At 32.6% G+C, this 15,728-nt stretch overlaps 3 protein-coding genes across 4 annotated transcripts in view; all 3 read left to right on the top strand.

Annotated features, from left to right (window-relative positions):
- Positions 1-15,728, top strand: part of LOC125822099 (uncharacterized) — a 116,996-nt gene that overhangs the window by 37,612 nt on the left and 63,656 nt on the right. The window lies entirely within an intron of this gene.
- On the top strand, positions 278-2,362 carry LOC125822108 (naringenin,2-oxoglutarate 3-dioxygenase). Its single transcript, XM_049501480.1, has 3 exons — positions 278-702; positions 1,408-1,836; positions 1,908-2,362. The coding sequence occupies exons 1-3, from the start codon at positions 340-342 to the stop codon at positions 2,196-2,198; spliced, it is 1,083 nt and encodes a 360-aa protein (XP_049357437.1). The 5' UTR covers positions 278-339; the 3' UTR covers positions 2,199-2,362.
- LOC125822103 (calcium-dependent protein kinase 18-like) lies at positions 10,264-15,648 on the top strand. Of its 2 annotated transcripts, none has more exons than XM_049501474.1 (12): positions 10,264-10,810; positions 12,022-12,152; positions 12,268-12,309; positions 12,424-12,535; positions 12,617-12,695; positions 12,883-13,052; positions 13,614-13,740; positions 14,095-14,210; positions 14,309-14,416; positions 14,585-14,647; positions 15,016-15,189; positions 15,415-15,648. In XM_049501474.1, exons 1-12 carry the CDS (start codon positions 10,403-10,405, stop codon positions 15,574-15,576), a joined length of 1,692 nt encoding a protein of 563 aa, XP_049357431.1. In that variant the 5' UTR covers positions 10,264-10,402; the 3' UTR covers positions 15,577-15,648. The 2 variants fall into 2 exon arrangements, with proteins under 2 accessions (XP_049357431.1, XP_049357432.1); XM_049501475.1 differs by having other exon boundaries at positions 12,964-13,052; positions 15,415-15,626.

Genomic DNA, 15,728 nt, shown 5'->3' with positions numbered 1-15,728 from the left:
GAAGTAATTAATAGCTAAATAAATATTTAAACTTAACTCTAAATAATAAAACTTTAATTTTTTTAAAAAAGAAAATCATATCAAACAATATCATATAAATTAAATCGACGTTCAACGTCTTTTCATTTTTTTCCTCCGAAGTATGGTGGTATCTACCCTTCAACTCGTAAGCAAAATACAATTCTAGAAAGAAAACACGTGAATTGTTGTTAGTTGGCACGAAGGGTAGTAATAGCTCCACGCCAACACTCCCTTATAAATCTCCACCCCTTATTTCACCTTACTCTCAACATTAAAAAGGCACCTCATAACTCTTTTGAACAAAAAAAATAAAAAAAAATGGCACCTTCAACACTAACAGCTCTAGCTAATGAAAAGACCCTTCAAACAAGTTTTATTAGGGATGAAGAAGAACGTCCAAAAGTGGCTTACAATAAATTTAGTGACGAAATTCCAGTAATATCGTTGCAAGGTATTGATGATATTAATGGAAGTCGAAGAAGTGAAATATGTGAGAAAATTGTAAATGCTTTTGAAGATTGGGGTGTTTTTCAGGTAATTGATCATGGGATCGATGCTGAATTAATATCAGAAATGACAAAATTGGCTAAGGAATTTTTCGAATTGCCTCCTGACGAAAAGCTTCGGTTTGACATGTCTGGTGGCAAGAAAGGTGGCTTTATTGTCTCAAGCCATTTACAGGTAACAATTATTTGACACGTATTATTTTTAGATAGAGTTATGCACGTCACGACAATTTTATTTTATTTTTACTAATAAGGTGCATGTCATTAAGAATAAATTAAAAAGATAGTGATAAATTTCTAAATATAGAAAGGATATACTCCTACAAAGGAAAAAGTGTTTGTAACAGATCCCATTTTTAAATTCTTTGTTCGGTTATAACTTATAACGAACGAAAAGATTTATTTTCTTTAATGACAAATTTGATACCATTATGTCATTAACTTAATATTTTCATCTAATTTTGTCTTTATTTATTATTTAGTTATTCTATTTTATCTTTTACACTATCTTTTTATTAGTAGCTCATCGTACCAGTGGCAGAGCCACCTTATATAGTCAGGGGTCATCCGACGGAAAATTATATTATTTGTATATGGATAAAATAATTTTTTAGGTAGATATATATAATAAATATCGAATCCCTTCGACTATTTTGTGTGTCTATTTCTCAAATTTTGAACCCCTTATTTAAAATTCTGGCTCTGTCACTGCTTTGTACCCTACTTTTACTTGTGGGTTCATCATTCAAAGTTTGGATGTATGACATTATGTGTTGGTGTAATATACACCAACATCATGTAACGATAGGATAAAATCTATTCAAATACTATATTTCATTAAAACAATATAATACAATCATTAATGAAAGTTGTTTTGTAGGGTGAAGTGGTTCAAGACTGGCGTGAAATAGTGACCTACTTTTCATACCCAATTCGGGCTAGAGACTACTCTAGATGGCCAGACAAACCACAAGGCTGGATAGCTGTAACTGAGAAATACAGTGAAAAATTAATGGACTTAGCTTGCAAATTATTAGAAGTACTGTCAGAGGCAATGGGCTTAGAGAAAGAGGCTTTAACCAAGGCATGTGTGGATATGGACCAAAAAGTAGTTGTCAATTTTTACCCAAAGTGTCCAGAGCCTGACCTTACCCTTGGGCTGAAACGACATACTGATCCAGGAACCATCACCCTCTTGTTACAAGACCAAGTTGGTGGGCTTCAAGCCACTAAAGATAATGGCAAAACTTGGATCACTGTTCAGCCCGTTGAAGGCGCTTTTGTTGTTAATCTTGGTGATCATGGTCATGTAAGTTGGTACTACTACATATTCCGATAAAATTATGTTTTCTAATTGACACTTAATTAATTATGTGACAGTATTTGAGCAATGGGAGGTTCAAGAATGCTGATCATCAAGCAGTGGTGAATTCAAATAGCAGCAGATTATCGATAGCCACTTTCCAGAATCCAGCACCGGATGCAAAAGTGTATCCGTTAAAAATTAGGGAAGGAGAGAAGGCAATAATGGATGAGCCGATTACATTTGCAGAAATGTACAGGAGGAAAATGAGTAAGGATCTTGAGCTAGCTAGGCTCAAGAAACTGGCCAAGGAACAAACTCAAGAGGCCAAGTTGGAGTCCAAGCCCATTGAGGAAATTCTTGCTTAAGTTTTACAATATTGGATCTTCAAACAAGAGGCTATTCGTCTAATTTCTTTTATCAGTATTGTCTTGAATAACAATAAATCATCTTCTTGTATATTTATAATAGTCCAATAATTTTATTATTCGCGTGCTACCATCACTTCTACAACGATTTAATTGTTTTTTCAGTAGTTTTTTTTTTTTTATTGCTTTCTCAATTTTGTTTTGCCAATAAACTAAAATTAGCTCCAATTGTAGTTGCAACATGTTGAAAAGAATTTTAGCTCCAATTGTAGTAGTGCTTGTTGCAACATTAGGGATACTCAGACACAACAAGTGGTATCAATTTTTGCCAAAAGAAACTCAATAATGTATTTAATGCTAATAGTATTACAAAACAAATTAAGTCTTTTAGATGATACATGGCGCCATTTCCTACAAAAGAAGATTAGCCCAAGTTTACCAGCCCAGTTGTTCACTTACATGCTTCTTTCTTTTAGCCCAATTTTCCGAGTTTAGAATTGCTTTTATTTATTTATTTATTTATTTATTTTCTTAACATGTGAAAAAGTCGTTGACTTCCATTTGTTCTTCCGTGTGATTAATAAACAAAGTGAAAAAGATCAAATATGTTGTCCCTTCCTTCTTTTATTAATAGCCGGTTGCATCACGTTTTCTTAAACTTAGAAAACCACTTTATACGGTATTGTAAAAAAATAAATTTAAAAAACCAGGACGAAAGTGGAGAGTGAAGTATTTATCTTTCTTTCTCAATTAACTAACAAGAAAAAAAAAGATTTGTTTTATTTCTTGACGTATAAGTATGAGCAACTACCACTTTGTAATTGACAAGAAAAGAGTTTAAAAAAATTGATGCTGTGGAAAATATTGGTCATTTAAAAAGATAATTACATAATAATAAGCATTATAAATTTGAAATTAATTTAATGAAAAGTATCATGCATAACCAGTTAATTTACATAAAAATTGTTTATATTATTCGTGAATATGTATATATGCCAGCTAGTTTACAACAGAAATCTGTTAGTAATCTCTAAAAAGAACATTAATATTCAAAGTTGTAGCTTATAGACGCGTGAACCTTTCTTGCAAGAAACACAATTGGTCCTTTGCTGTCCTGCTTTCGAAACCTAATCAATCCATATTTCTCGTTTATTTCTTTATTTTTTACTAATTTTCATAGTATTTTCTCCATCTCAAAATACTTATCGTCCTTACTAAAAATACATGTATATCTCAAAATTCTTCTCATTTTAGAAGTTCAAGCGATAATTGAAGTATTTTTTTAGTTCCATTGTACCCTTAGTAAAGGTTCTTCAAGAGCACAATATATATCTCAATTATAACATATTCTAATAAGTAAATAAAATAAACAGTTATACATGCACCCCTCCTAATTAATGTTTTCTTAAAGGGTACGTATGTAAATAAAAAATACGACAAGTATTTGACATGGAGGAAGTAGTATATGGGTGACTTAACGTATATCCCAACAATTTCATTATATATCAACTATTCACGGTAAAGAAACGAAACAAATCTATACACACCATCGATTACAGATAGAAGCAAAAGAATCATTTAACAATTTTTGTCATCTAGTTTATATAACTAGTAAGTGGCTCCTTTTAAACACCGACGTACAACACCCCACTATTTGGACGTAATGGGGCACGTTTCTTTATTTTTTAACACTCAATTATATATGTACCTTGCTTTCATATTTGGGTACATATAACCACCCCCACCAAGAAAACAAAAAAAAAGGAAAAGAGGCACCACAAAAAGGCAGCAGCTTATGTGCGACTACAGTTGAAATATAATGTGGCCAATGGGTGCGTACAGGGTGTAAGGCATGAAAAATTATAGAACAACTCCGGCAAACAAAAAAAAAAAAAGGTAGAAAAATTATTTTCGAGACTTTCCATTCCCCACTCCTTCTTCTATAATTATAAGTGGTAATTAAGACTACAAATGGAGAATTGCATTATTTGCACCATACAACATTCCAAATCATATAACGATAAACTGATCTCACTCTTTTGCTGTGTGAAATGGAAGTTAAATAAAGGAGTGTGAAAACGGACAAAAAGATTTGGTACATTAAACATGTCTAATTAGAGTGGACCCAATTTAATTAATAACAAGTCCCAACCTTCAATAAGATCAAAGCGTCACTAGAAATAAAGGTTTTTTGCCGCTGCAAATTAATGGGAAAAATTCTTTTGGCAAAAAAATTTGGCCAAAATGGTAAAATAACATATTTCACACTATGTTATGTTACCTTCTTGAACATTTTTACCCTTTTAACTTTAATATCTTTTAATTAAAAAATGAAAAAAAGACCAGTTTATTTTAAAATAAAAAGGATATTATATATTTTTTAAATTTCTGATCAAATTAATGTGTTATAAAGCGTGATTTTTCTATCAGAACAACTGATCATTGAGAAACATATGGTACGAAAACAAAAAAAAAACTAAAATTCTGCCGTTTTCTATTGTGATGGCAAAATCAAATAACACGCCGTTGTTTAAACGAAAACGCAAAAAACTACAAAGATTTGGTCTTCTTTTGCGTTTCTAAAGATGACACTAAGGGTGTGTTTGGTATGAAGGAAAATATTTTCCGGAAAATGTTTTCCAATTTTCTCATGTTTGGTTGGGCTAAATGTTTTGGAAAATGTTTTCCAAATCAACTCATTTTCCTCAAATTTAAGGAAAATGACTTCCCTTCTAAACTTAAGGAAAACATTTTCCAAAATTCTCTTCCAACTTCAAATTACAATTATTTTTTTGTTGAAAAAATTAATTTATTTTGACCCTACCCTCAAACCACCCCCAACCAACCCTCCCCCCCCAAAAAAAAAGAACAAAAAAATTTTTAAAGCTTGTTTTTAAATTCAATTTTTTTACCCCACCCTCACCCCTACCCCCACCCCCTCCCAAAAAAATATTAAAAATTGTTTTTAAAAGATATTTCTAATTTCAATTTTTTATTATTTTACCCCCTACCCACTACCCTCGCCCCCCCCCCCCCATCAACCCCCCTATCAGCCCCCAACCCCCTTCAAAAAGAAAAAAAATTAAGTTTGTTTTTGAAAAATATTTTCAACTTTCAATTTTTATTTTTTCATCCCGATCCTCGATCACCCACCCCTCTCTCCGGTCACCCCCCCCCCCAACCCCCACCCCCAAAAAAAAATTGAGTTTATTTTTAAAAAATATTTACAAATTCAAAATTTCATTTTTTCACCCTACCCTCGACCCCCACCCACCCACCCCTAACACCCCCCCCCCCCAAAAAAAAATAAATTTAAATTTGTTTTTAAAAAATATTCTCAACTGCAAAATTTCATTTTTTCACCCTACCCTCGACCCCCACCCACCCCCTACCAGCCCCCCTCCCCCAAAAAAAAATAAAAATTTCAAGTTTGTTTTTAAAAAATATTTTCAATTTCAAAATTTCATTTTTTCACCCCTACCCTCGACCCCCACCCACTCACCCCCCTACCAGCCCCCCCCCCCCCAAAAAAAATAAAATTTCAAGTTTGTTTTTAAAAAATATTTTTAATTTCAAAATTTCATTTTTTCACCCCTACCCTCGACCCCCACCCACCCACCCCCCTACCAGCCCCCCCCCCCCAAAAAAAAATAAAAATTTCAAGTTTGTTTTTAAAAAATATATTCAATTTCAAAATTTCATTTTTTCATCCCTACCCTCGACCCCCACCCACCCACCCCCCTACCAGCCCCCCCCCCCCAAAAAAAAAAAAAATTTAAGTTTGTTTTTCAAAAATATTTTCAACTTCAAAATTTCAAATTTTCACCCCTACCCTCGACCCCCTTCACCCACCCCCTACCACCCCCCACCCCCCAAAAAAAATTCAAGTATGTTTTTAAAAACTATTTTCAATTTCAAAAATTATTTTCTACTCTAGTAAAAATAAAAGATATTTCTCAAAAATATTTTTCATTCATAAATCAAACACTAAAATTTTTTTCCGGAAAATATTTTCTACTCACCAACCAAACATGAGAAAATAAGTCAAAAATCAACTTGTTTTCCAGGAAAACATTTTCCATGAAAAACATTTTCCTTCATACCAAACACACCCTAAAATGTAACATTTTACTTTCATCCTCTTTTATTTGTATTTATTACTAGTTATGAAATATCCATGCCGTGCACGGGCCTAGTATTTAAAATGGTGATAAATGATATTACAGTATCTCATGAAGCGTAAAATAAATATTTGATAGATGTTATTAATATTGATAAATTTTAAGCGATATTGATTAAATAATTTTAAATTTTTGCTCTAAAATAAATTATAATATATATTTGTATGATAGTAAATAATGCGAATAGACTTATCAAGATGTCCATAATTAAGTATTGTTCTTCATCGACAATTGGTTTTTTACACAAAACAATTATAATAGTTACACAAATATTATTGACATTTTAAATAATAAAGTTATAACTAAAGGATATGAATTTAAAACTAAAGGTCATAGCTAAAACGAGTTTCACAATTTCAGAAAAATTATACACTAAATAAATTTAAATAGAATTAATGAAATAATTATTTAAATTTTATTCTAAAAATACTTTAAAGCAAAAGACGTATCTGCTTGACCCACAACTCTCAGAGAAAATATTATATATATTATCATTTAAACGATAAACATAGAAAATAAAAGGGCAAGTGTGTATGTAGTCAAGTCAAGTCAAGTCTACTACTCGTATATAGTAGTTTTGCCATTCTCTTTGGTTAACTTTGAATTTTGAGGAATACAGCCAAATAAGAAACCAAAAGCCTTGGAATATTCCGATAAAAGTGCTATTTTCTGCAATTTTACATTTTTTCCAAGTGTGAACTTATTGAGATTAGTGAGAAGATACTCTTTAAAACTCGATTTGTTTAATTGTTCTATCACGTACAAGTAGTTCATTCTACTAAAATTTCTAAAATTATTTGTTTGTTACTAGGACCTAATACTTTGTTTAATCCTTATTGTCTCAAGTCAATTCCATTGATACTCCAAATTCATGTCTTTTTTAATACTTTAATTTGTTCACACGTAGAAATTATCAATTCGAAAATTTTATTTAAGTTCACACGTTTTTAATATTATTTTTTACACAAATTCTATATTTAATTCTAAAAATATTTATAGAGCAGCCTGTTTTAATTACTGATCTTCTAATAAGTTCCGTCCAAAGATACTTTTATTAGGTTTGGTACTTAAATTAAAGCCTTCATTAATTTGATTTTACATTGCGTAAGACTTATTAAAAAAAGTCTACTATCCGATTATTTTTTTCAATTGGCAGGATTTGAACTCAGGAAATCTAAATAAATGTAAACATAATTCTGAAAATGTTATTGAAGAGATACATCTTGGGGGTAAGATACTTCCATAATTAACCCTTACAAGTTGGGTTTTTGATATTTTTTAGAAAAGATAAATGTATTTGGTTGTTGAAATCTATTTTAAAATCATGTTGAACAAAGATATTTTCGTGTTTTGAATTTTTTGGAAAGTTTCCAAATCCTAATCTTATAATATAAACCCAATTGACGCCATTAATTAGAATAAATCTTCGTTATCTTTATGACCAATGTATATCAACTAGAATGGTCATCTCATCACCATATATAGAAGTTAATTATTACTCCTTATTAGTCACTCACTTACATAGTTCAAGTTTGAAAGCTTCTTGATATGACTTGTACTTGCCAAATACATGTGAAAGGTCAATACTTGTGCCAAACATAGGCATAATTCACTCTCAACTTTGATCAGCCAGTAGGATTGGGACAGATATCGATTGACACTTCAGGCCTTATTTGTCCACTGCTTTTAAAAATATCAGAATTAGTGACTGATAAATTTAATTTATAGCAACAAAAATCTTCTCTAATCCTAGAAATGTAATTTAAAAATATTATGTAAAAAAAAGCTCACATTTATTTTCAAGTTTTTTAAACATAGTTAACAGTTAAGATATTGCAAAGAATTTTAATTTAATCTGATATTGACTTATTTTTTTATTAGGATATTCGATCATTCAATCTTACGAGAGCCCTATTAAAATATATATGTATTCTTTAGCGTGTTGGATGCCTAGAGGACATTTGGGAAATGTTTGAGGATTTGACGATCAAACATAGGGGGATTTAATTTATTTTGTAGATAGTATTTCACTTTCAAATAATTAAAAAGTGGTTGTTAAACCACTTCAATCATCTTTATTTATATGGCTAACATTTCATCACCTTATTACATCTCTTATCCTCCTCTTGTCGGTAGACTATAATTGAGCAATCGACATTTTTGTTTTCCTTAATTTATATAGAGTTATGTCTTTGTTTAAAAGATCGTAGTTAACTAATCAAGTACACAGAATATTTAGTTAGGCAAACGCATATCACCGACTCCCTCTTCCTCCTTTTAAAAAGTTTCAACTAAGTAATTCGAGGTAAATTTGTAAAGATATTAGCATTAAACTCATTATACCTTTATAATATTAAGTTTGAAATTATATTTTAATAATAATATTATATGATATGACTGTTAACGTTTTTGTTTCTTTTTTTAATTAATCCCTCTGATGGACGGCGAGGCATTTTCTAACAATATTGTACTCTGCAAAATGCTCATCTATGTGATGTCTTAAACTTTAGTTTATTTTAATCATCATGAGTTTTTCCTTGATTATATGTGGTATACTGGTGTCCTTAGAAAATAAAATTCATCTTAAGTTGGTGATTAAACTATTCCCTCTGTACAATTTTACGATCACTTTAGATTCTTTTTACGTCCAGTAAGAAAAAGAAATGAATATAAAGTATAATTCACTAAGCTATTCTTATTTATTAAATATTTTTGAATTGAACATTTCTAAATTAAAAAAAATCTATTTCTTTTATATTAAGAAAATAGCTAAAAACAATTTGTATCGTTAAGGTGATAATTATTTTAATTTGATATAATTTTTTTGAGCTATAGCAATAGTTAACATATGATAGGGGAAATATTTTTTTTATGTCGGTTATATAGTTAAAAATAATTATTAATTTTCAATTCTTGAATTTCTAAAGTAATTATTATTTTAAACTATATAAAGCGATAATTAAAAAGAGGACGAAGGGAGTAACTTAAGTTCATTTTCTTTCCTAACCATTGTAGTATGATTTAAATTTAAAATACTAAATATAAATATGAATGATTGTTTGAATCACGTGAATGAAAACTGAGGTCAAAAATAGTTTGGGATGTATAGAAAATTTTTAGTACTCGTATCATGGAGTGAGAATGCAATGGAAAAATGTTTTTTTAATTTCTATCAAACTAATTAGGCTTATGTCATTTTACTGGTTGTCAATTGATTAGGCATATGATCAACCTTTCGAATGTTGACAAATTAATGCTTTGTACGTATTGATATGTTTGGAGCACATCTTTTGCGAACTAAATTACTCTAAAATTTGAATTAATATCACGCGATTTCTTCTATGTATGTCTTTTTATTTAAAATTATAATAATTTAGATATGTATTTGTGCACATTTAAAATTAAACGATATCTAAGGCCAAATTAAAATTTATATATTTATGATTTATACCACGTTTTTTTTTTGTGTCAGCATGTCTTTTCTAGTAGTCTTGATACCAAATTTCTGCACGTGCGTATGAAATACGTACCTGGGGAGAGGAAGGGACTGGTAATTTCCAAAAGAAAACACCAAAAACCTCATTTATATTTTCTGTTGTTCCATTAAAAAAAGAAAAGTGAGAGAAAAATCTCAATCTGAGAGAGGCCATTATTTTATTTTTTATTATAGAGAAAAAAATGTTAGATATAGAAAATGAAAAGAAAGAAGTAGTAAATAATCAGTTTTTTCTCCCTCCATTCTTCCAAACTGAAAATAAGAAATAAGAGGGCTTATGGTTTTCTTCTTCAAAAAAAAAATAATGAAAAAGTTTGTTTTTTGACCATTACCATGGTCCATCACCTCCCCTCTCCTTCTTCCTTTCTTCCTCCTCCTATTTCCTATAATCTTTCCTCTTTTATTTAATTTGCCCCTTTTCTTTCCTCCCTATATTAACCATAATCTTGATTCTTGATTATTTGTTTTTTTTTTTCTTTCAAACATCTGAAAATTTTAAACTTCGAGGATTTTAATCATATATCAAAATGGGCAATATATGTTTTTCTAGCTCAAAAGTTAGTGGTTCTAACAGCAACACCACCACCACCAATACCGCCACCGTGAATGGCCACCGTAATCGGCGGAGCTCAGCGAAACCGGTTTCTGCAACAACAAATACATCAAGAAAACAAGAGGGGTCTCATTACAATCGACAGAAAGGTAAGGATATCGGTGGGGTTAAGCAACAAACGAAAAATGTTAAGCATAATACGAGGAGGCAAAGTGGGATTATTCCTTGTGGGAAAAGAACGGATTTTGGGTATGATAAAGATTTTGATAAGAAGTTTACAATTGGGAAGTTGTTGGGTCATGGACAATTTGGATACACATATGTTGCCACAGACAAGTCTAATGGAAATCGCGTGGCTGTCAAGAGAATTGAAAAGAAAAAGGTTCTCTTTTTTCCCCTTTCCCCTTTCCCCATCCCCTGCTATATCAAATTCTTATGGAGTTATGTAGTGCACCAAATTTGGAATCAGGGTTGTGAAAATTTCTGTTCAATCCTAATTATAGGTTCAAGTATCTCTTCTGAATTATTTTTAAATGTCTTGATTGACTTCGGTTGACTCAGAAGAATATCCATAAACTACTGAATTGCTTCGCATGCTTTATCCTTTTTGTTTTTAGTTCATGTCTCTGTTTATTTGGTTCAATCAGTGTATTTGTATAGCTTTTGTGGTTACAAAATACTATCTTCTGCTAGTTTTGAAGTACCAATTTAAGTTGTAGTTAATTTTTAATGGATTGCTAACCGGTGAAGCTGCACTTTTTAAGAGACCATCATCGAGGCGCCCCGGTCTGAACATGACAGGTTGGTTGACAAACCCAAGGGTAAAGCCGGGGGGGGGGGGGAGGGGGCAGCTGGAAAGGATAGTTCCTGAGGTTCTAAAAAATAATAAACAGGAGCGTGGTACATACAAACTTGACGGATGGGATAAGTAAATATCTCGAAAACTATAGGTTTATGGGAGCTGTTTGGTTAATAATGATGGTTGTGGTTCTAAGCATTGACATATAGAGAGAAACACCTAAGCACTGGACCTTAGTTTTCTGTGATTAGTGCTGCTTGTTGTTATTATGTACAGTTAAATGGAAAATGGCTTCCCTGACCTGGTTTAGACTATAGAGAGAGCTGGTTTTTAGTCAATTGGCACTGGAAACTTCTTTGCGCAGACTCTTCACTTTCAATGATGCACCCCTGTTGGATTCTCCAAAAATACACTACTTTTGGAGAATCTAACACGCACCCGTTGACATTTTGAAGAGTCCGAGCAACATAGCTTATCTGTGACTTACTGCACAAGTCTTGGTTATTGATGCACGATGCAACTATTTTGTTCACCATCGACTTTTATGGAGAAAAACTTTTCTTTTGGTGAAAGGTTCCTCCAGCTTTGTCTCGTATAATCTCTGCACACCAGTTAAGATGTGTTCATCCTTCTGGAATGATGGGGTTATTCATGCAAATACAAATACTTGCAGAAGTTTCTCTTTTAGACGCTTGTTAAGTTTTAGTACTATTGCATGATCAATTGCCTTACCTTGAACTTCTTGATGTTCCAGTTTATTACAACTATAGCATAACTCTAGTGAATCGTTGCAGATGGTTGTTCCAATTGCAGTTGAGGATGTAAAACGAGAAGTCAAGATATTGAAGGCCTTTGCCGGTCACGAGAATGTAGTTGATTTCTATAATGCATTTGAGGATGATAACTATGTTTACATAGTAATGGAGTAAGTTTCATTATTAAGAGCTCTGTTTGGATTCGTCAGGTCCTAGTTCTTTGCTTAACAATCGATTATGCTATCTGATGGGAAGTTGATGGATTAGAAATTTGTTTTCCTGTAGGTTATGCGAGGGCGGAGAACTGTTGGACCGCATTTTGGCCAAGTAAGTGGTATAAACCAGGTTTACTTAATCTCGTGATCTGTGGTGCTTGCTCTATAATTTATTTCTTGTTAAGAAGAATACTTATATAATTTATCGATGATTTCCTTTGATCAGAAAGGACAGCCGTTATACCGAGAAAGATGCAGCAATAGTTGTTCGTCAGATGCTAAAAGTTGCGGCTCAGTGTCATTTACATGGCTTGGTGCATCGTGATATGAAACCTGAGGTTTGCAAGAAGTTATGTACTTCCTTTGGTTTATTAATGCTGCTTCATGTTGCTTCTCTTATATACATTTCTTTCTTGTAGAATTTTCTCTTTAAATCTCCAAAGGAGGACTCACCACTAAAGGCCACAGATTTTGGTCTTTCAGACTTCATAAGACCAGGTGATTGGATGTCCACAAATCTACTCAATGACATATTTTAGTTTAAACTCATTTTTCTTATTTGACAAAGATCTTTTTGCTATGGTGTATGAACTTCAATTCTTCATAAATCTGTTAAAGCCGTCAAAGATGTTTTTGGTTCTTCCTCAGATAGCAAAAACTTATAACTGTAAACTAATAAATGCAGGGAAGAAATTCCAAGATATAGTAGGAAGTGCATATTACGTAGCCCCAGAGGTATTAAAGCGTAAATCTGGACCTGAATCAGATGTGTGGAGCATTGGTGTAATTACATTCATTTTGCTTTGTGGTCGTCGACCCTTCTGGGATAAAACAGAGGATGGCATATTCAAGGAGGTGAGCTGCTAATATTTATTTTTATAACTCTGCAGCTGGGCAACATTTTAAATTGTGATTTTTTTCTTGGAAACTTGTGGAAATGCATTATGATCTTTAAGCTCTACTAGGAAATAAACTTTGTATTCTGTCAAAGTGGCATGTTTACCATTATTGACTTTGCATAATACATTTTTAAAAAATGCATAATTCTGTGTCTGATTAGCCAATTTTACATTCGAGATTTCAGAATTTTACTCCAAATATGGTACTGATGATGAATTTCCCGTATAGTTGTGCTTTATTATTCTTAGTTCGTGATTAGCTTAGTCTGCATTCCATAGTCGGTATTAAAATTTCTTGAACCTGAAAGTTTCTTGTTCTCTTTTGAGTTCATCGAAGCTACTGCTATATCTTTGAATAAGGATTGTCTTGGTGTTTATTTAAATAAAATCTTATTCAAATGTGTTATTTTATTCCTTTGAGAAGTGTAACTTGTTCATTGTCATGTTCGGTAAAGACTTTGTGCTTTAATTTTAGCTGATTTAGTATTGTTTCTAACTCCGCTTCTGCTATGCTAAGGTCCTACGAAACAAACCTGATTTTCGTCGCAAGCCATGGCCAACTATAAGCAACAGTGCTAAAGATTTTGTTAAGAAATTATTGGTGAAAGATCCTCGTGCTAGACTTACTGCTGCCCAGGCCCTATGTAAGTAATTGTATTCTGATTTAGTACAATCTTTTTAAGTGATGTTTAGGTTTTACAATTACCAAGCATGATTATCGGAGAAGTAACTCAAGGTCCAAAAGATTCATACACTGAATTTGTCAATTTTGAGTCAGCCACTTCATTAGCAATGTTTGGTGTTGGATGTCCATTTTATTAGTTCTTGCTAAATAGCTTTCATATTTCTGTTAAATTTCATATAATTATATTGAATAATTTTCATATAATTATTTCATTGTTTTCACTTAATTAGATGTTACTGGTATTCTCATCACCTTTGAATTGTTGATGCAATAAATGGTAGTTTTTTCAAACTGATATATACGAACATTTCAGCACATCCATGGGTCCGTGAAGGAGGTGATGCTTCTGAGATTCCACTAGACATTTCTGTCTTGTCCAACATGCGACAGTTTGTCAAATACAGTCGATTAAAACAATTTGCATTACGGGTAACTTCATAGCTTTCTTACTTTCATAGACTTATCTGATGCAAGGTCAAAATAAAAAGTAGAGAACATTAACTTCATGCGATTTCGTTATCCGGCAGGCATTGGCTAGCACACTTGATGAGGAGGAGCTGGCAGATGTCCGGGACCAGTTTTCTGCAATTGATGTGGATAAAAATGGTGTTATTAGCCTTGAAGAAATGAGACAGGTATTTCCCTTATTTCATGGTCTAGTTAGTTTCTTCCTGTACAGTTTCTCTAAGTTTCTGGCTAACATCGCGAGCACTTATATTCCTGTCTTTGCAACAAAGCATTCTGTAATATAATGTTATTTTTGTCAACTATATTCTCTCCTATGACATCCAATTCTAATGCAGGCACTTGCCAAGGATCTCCCCTGGAAGATGAAAGAATCACGGGTTCTTGAGATTCTTCAAGCGGTAAGCTAATATATCTAGGAATGAAGTATATCACTATAATATGGCATGTAAGATTAAGTTATTACTATGAAATACCTTCTTTGGCGTCAAGCTGGAACGTGTTTGCAACCAATTTAGTCCCCACTCCTCTGAAAGGGAATAAGGAAAGAAAAGGACAAACGCACCAAAGAGCCATCCACAAAAAGGAAAAAAGGAATGTGATGTCACATAGTAGTTCTGTAAATTTCCAGCTTATGAGTCCATGTGATAATCTGAGGGTTTACTCAACGATTGTCAATGCTTTTTTTCTACCTATGTATACTGCATTTCCTACAGTTTTTTCTCCTGTAGTTCAAAATCCTGAAGCATTTTGTTCATTGATTTTTCAGATTGATAGTAACACAGACGGGCTTGTTGATTTCCCGGAGTTTGTTGCAGCGACTCTACATGTCCATCAGTTAGAGGAGCATAATTTGTTAAAATGGCAGCAAAGATCGCAAACTGCTTTTGAGAAATTTGACGTTGATAGAGATGGATTCATAACTCCAGAAGAACTTAGAATGGTTAGTATGTCGTATTTTCTTCTTCAAGTGATCAACACTGTTGTGTATATATATATATATATAAATGCTAGCTTTCTAGAAATTTTAACCCTGTCCTGTTCCGCAACTCTGCAAAGATAAAACCAAAAGACAAGTAGAAAAGAAATACTAAGAGTTGAGACTGTGGATTGGTTGGTAGCCCCGAAATTCTAAAAATACTCATATCTGGCTTTTACTTGTATGCAGCATACCGGCTTAAAAGGCTCCATAGACCCATTGCTAGAAGAAGCAGATATCGACAAAGATGGAAAGATAAGCTTGTCAGAATTCCGCAGGCTTCTAAGAACTGCAAGTATAAGTTCACGAATGGTGACTAGTCCTACGGTCAGAGGCTCTCGGAAAATCTAGTCAGAGTGTTTAAGAGATGTGAAAGTTATCCATGAGAAAATTTTGTTGGAAAATCACGTTCATTTACATGTTCTCATGTGCTGCAGAGACATTTGGCCTTGTGTTGCCAGCGGCCCTCCGGCTCCTGCAGAGTTTGCCAGAAAAGCATTTGG

This window comes from Solanum verrucosum, unplaced genomic scaffold, assembly GCF_900185275.1.
Source record: "Solanum verrucosum unplaced genomic scaffold, falcon-dt-bn FXZP01000103.1, whole genome shotgun sequence".
NCBI lineage: Eukaryota > Viridiplantae > Streptophyta > Magnoliopsida > Solanales > Solanaceae > Solanum > Solanum verrucosum.
The sequence above is the reverse complement of the archived record's forward strand: the minus strand, read 5'-3'. Positions and strand labels throughout refer to the sequence as shown.

What these genes read in the sequence shown, in the direction of transcription:
- LOC125822108 (XM_049501480.1), top strand. Translation starts at nt 340, where the DNA reads ATGGCACCTTCAACACTAACAGCTCTAGCTAATGAAAAGACCCTTCAA. An exon ending in TTGTCTCAAGCCATTTACAG is followed by an intron (nt 703 to 1,407) that starts GTAACAATTATT and finishes GTTGTTTTGTAG; the next exon opens with GGTGAAGTGGTTCAAGACTG. An exon ending in ATCTTGGTGATCATGGTCAT is followed by an intron (nt 1,837 to 1,907) that starts GTAAGTTGGTAC and finishes ATTATGTGACAG; the next exon opens with TATTTGAGCAATGGGAGGTT.
- LOC125822103 (XM_049501474.1), top strand. Translation starts at nt 10,403, where the DNA reads ATGGGCAATATATGTTTTTCTAGCTCAAAAGTTAGTGGTTCTAACAGC. An exon ending in TATGTTTACATAGTAATGGA is followed by an intron (nt 12,153 to 12,267) that starts GTAAGTTTCATT and finishes GTTTTCCTGTAG; the next exon opens with GTTATGCGAGGGCGGAGAAC. An exon ending in AGGATGGCATATTCAAGGAG is followed by an intron (nt 13,053 to 13,613) that starts GTGAGCTGCTAA and finishes TGCTATGCTAAG; the next exon opens with GTCCTACGAAACAAACCTGA.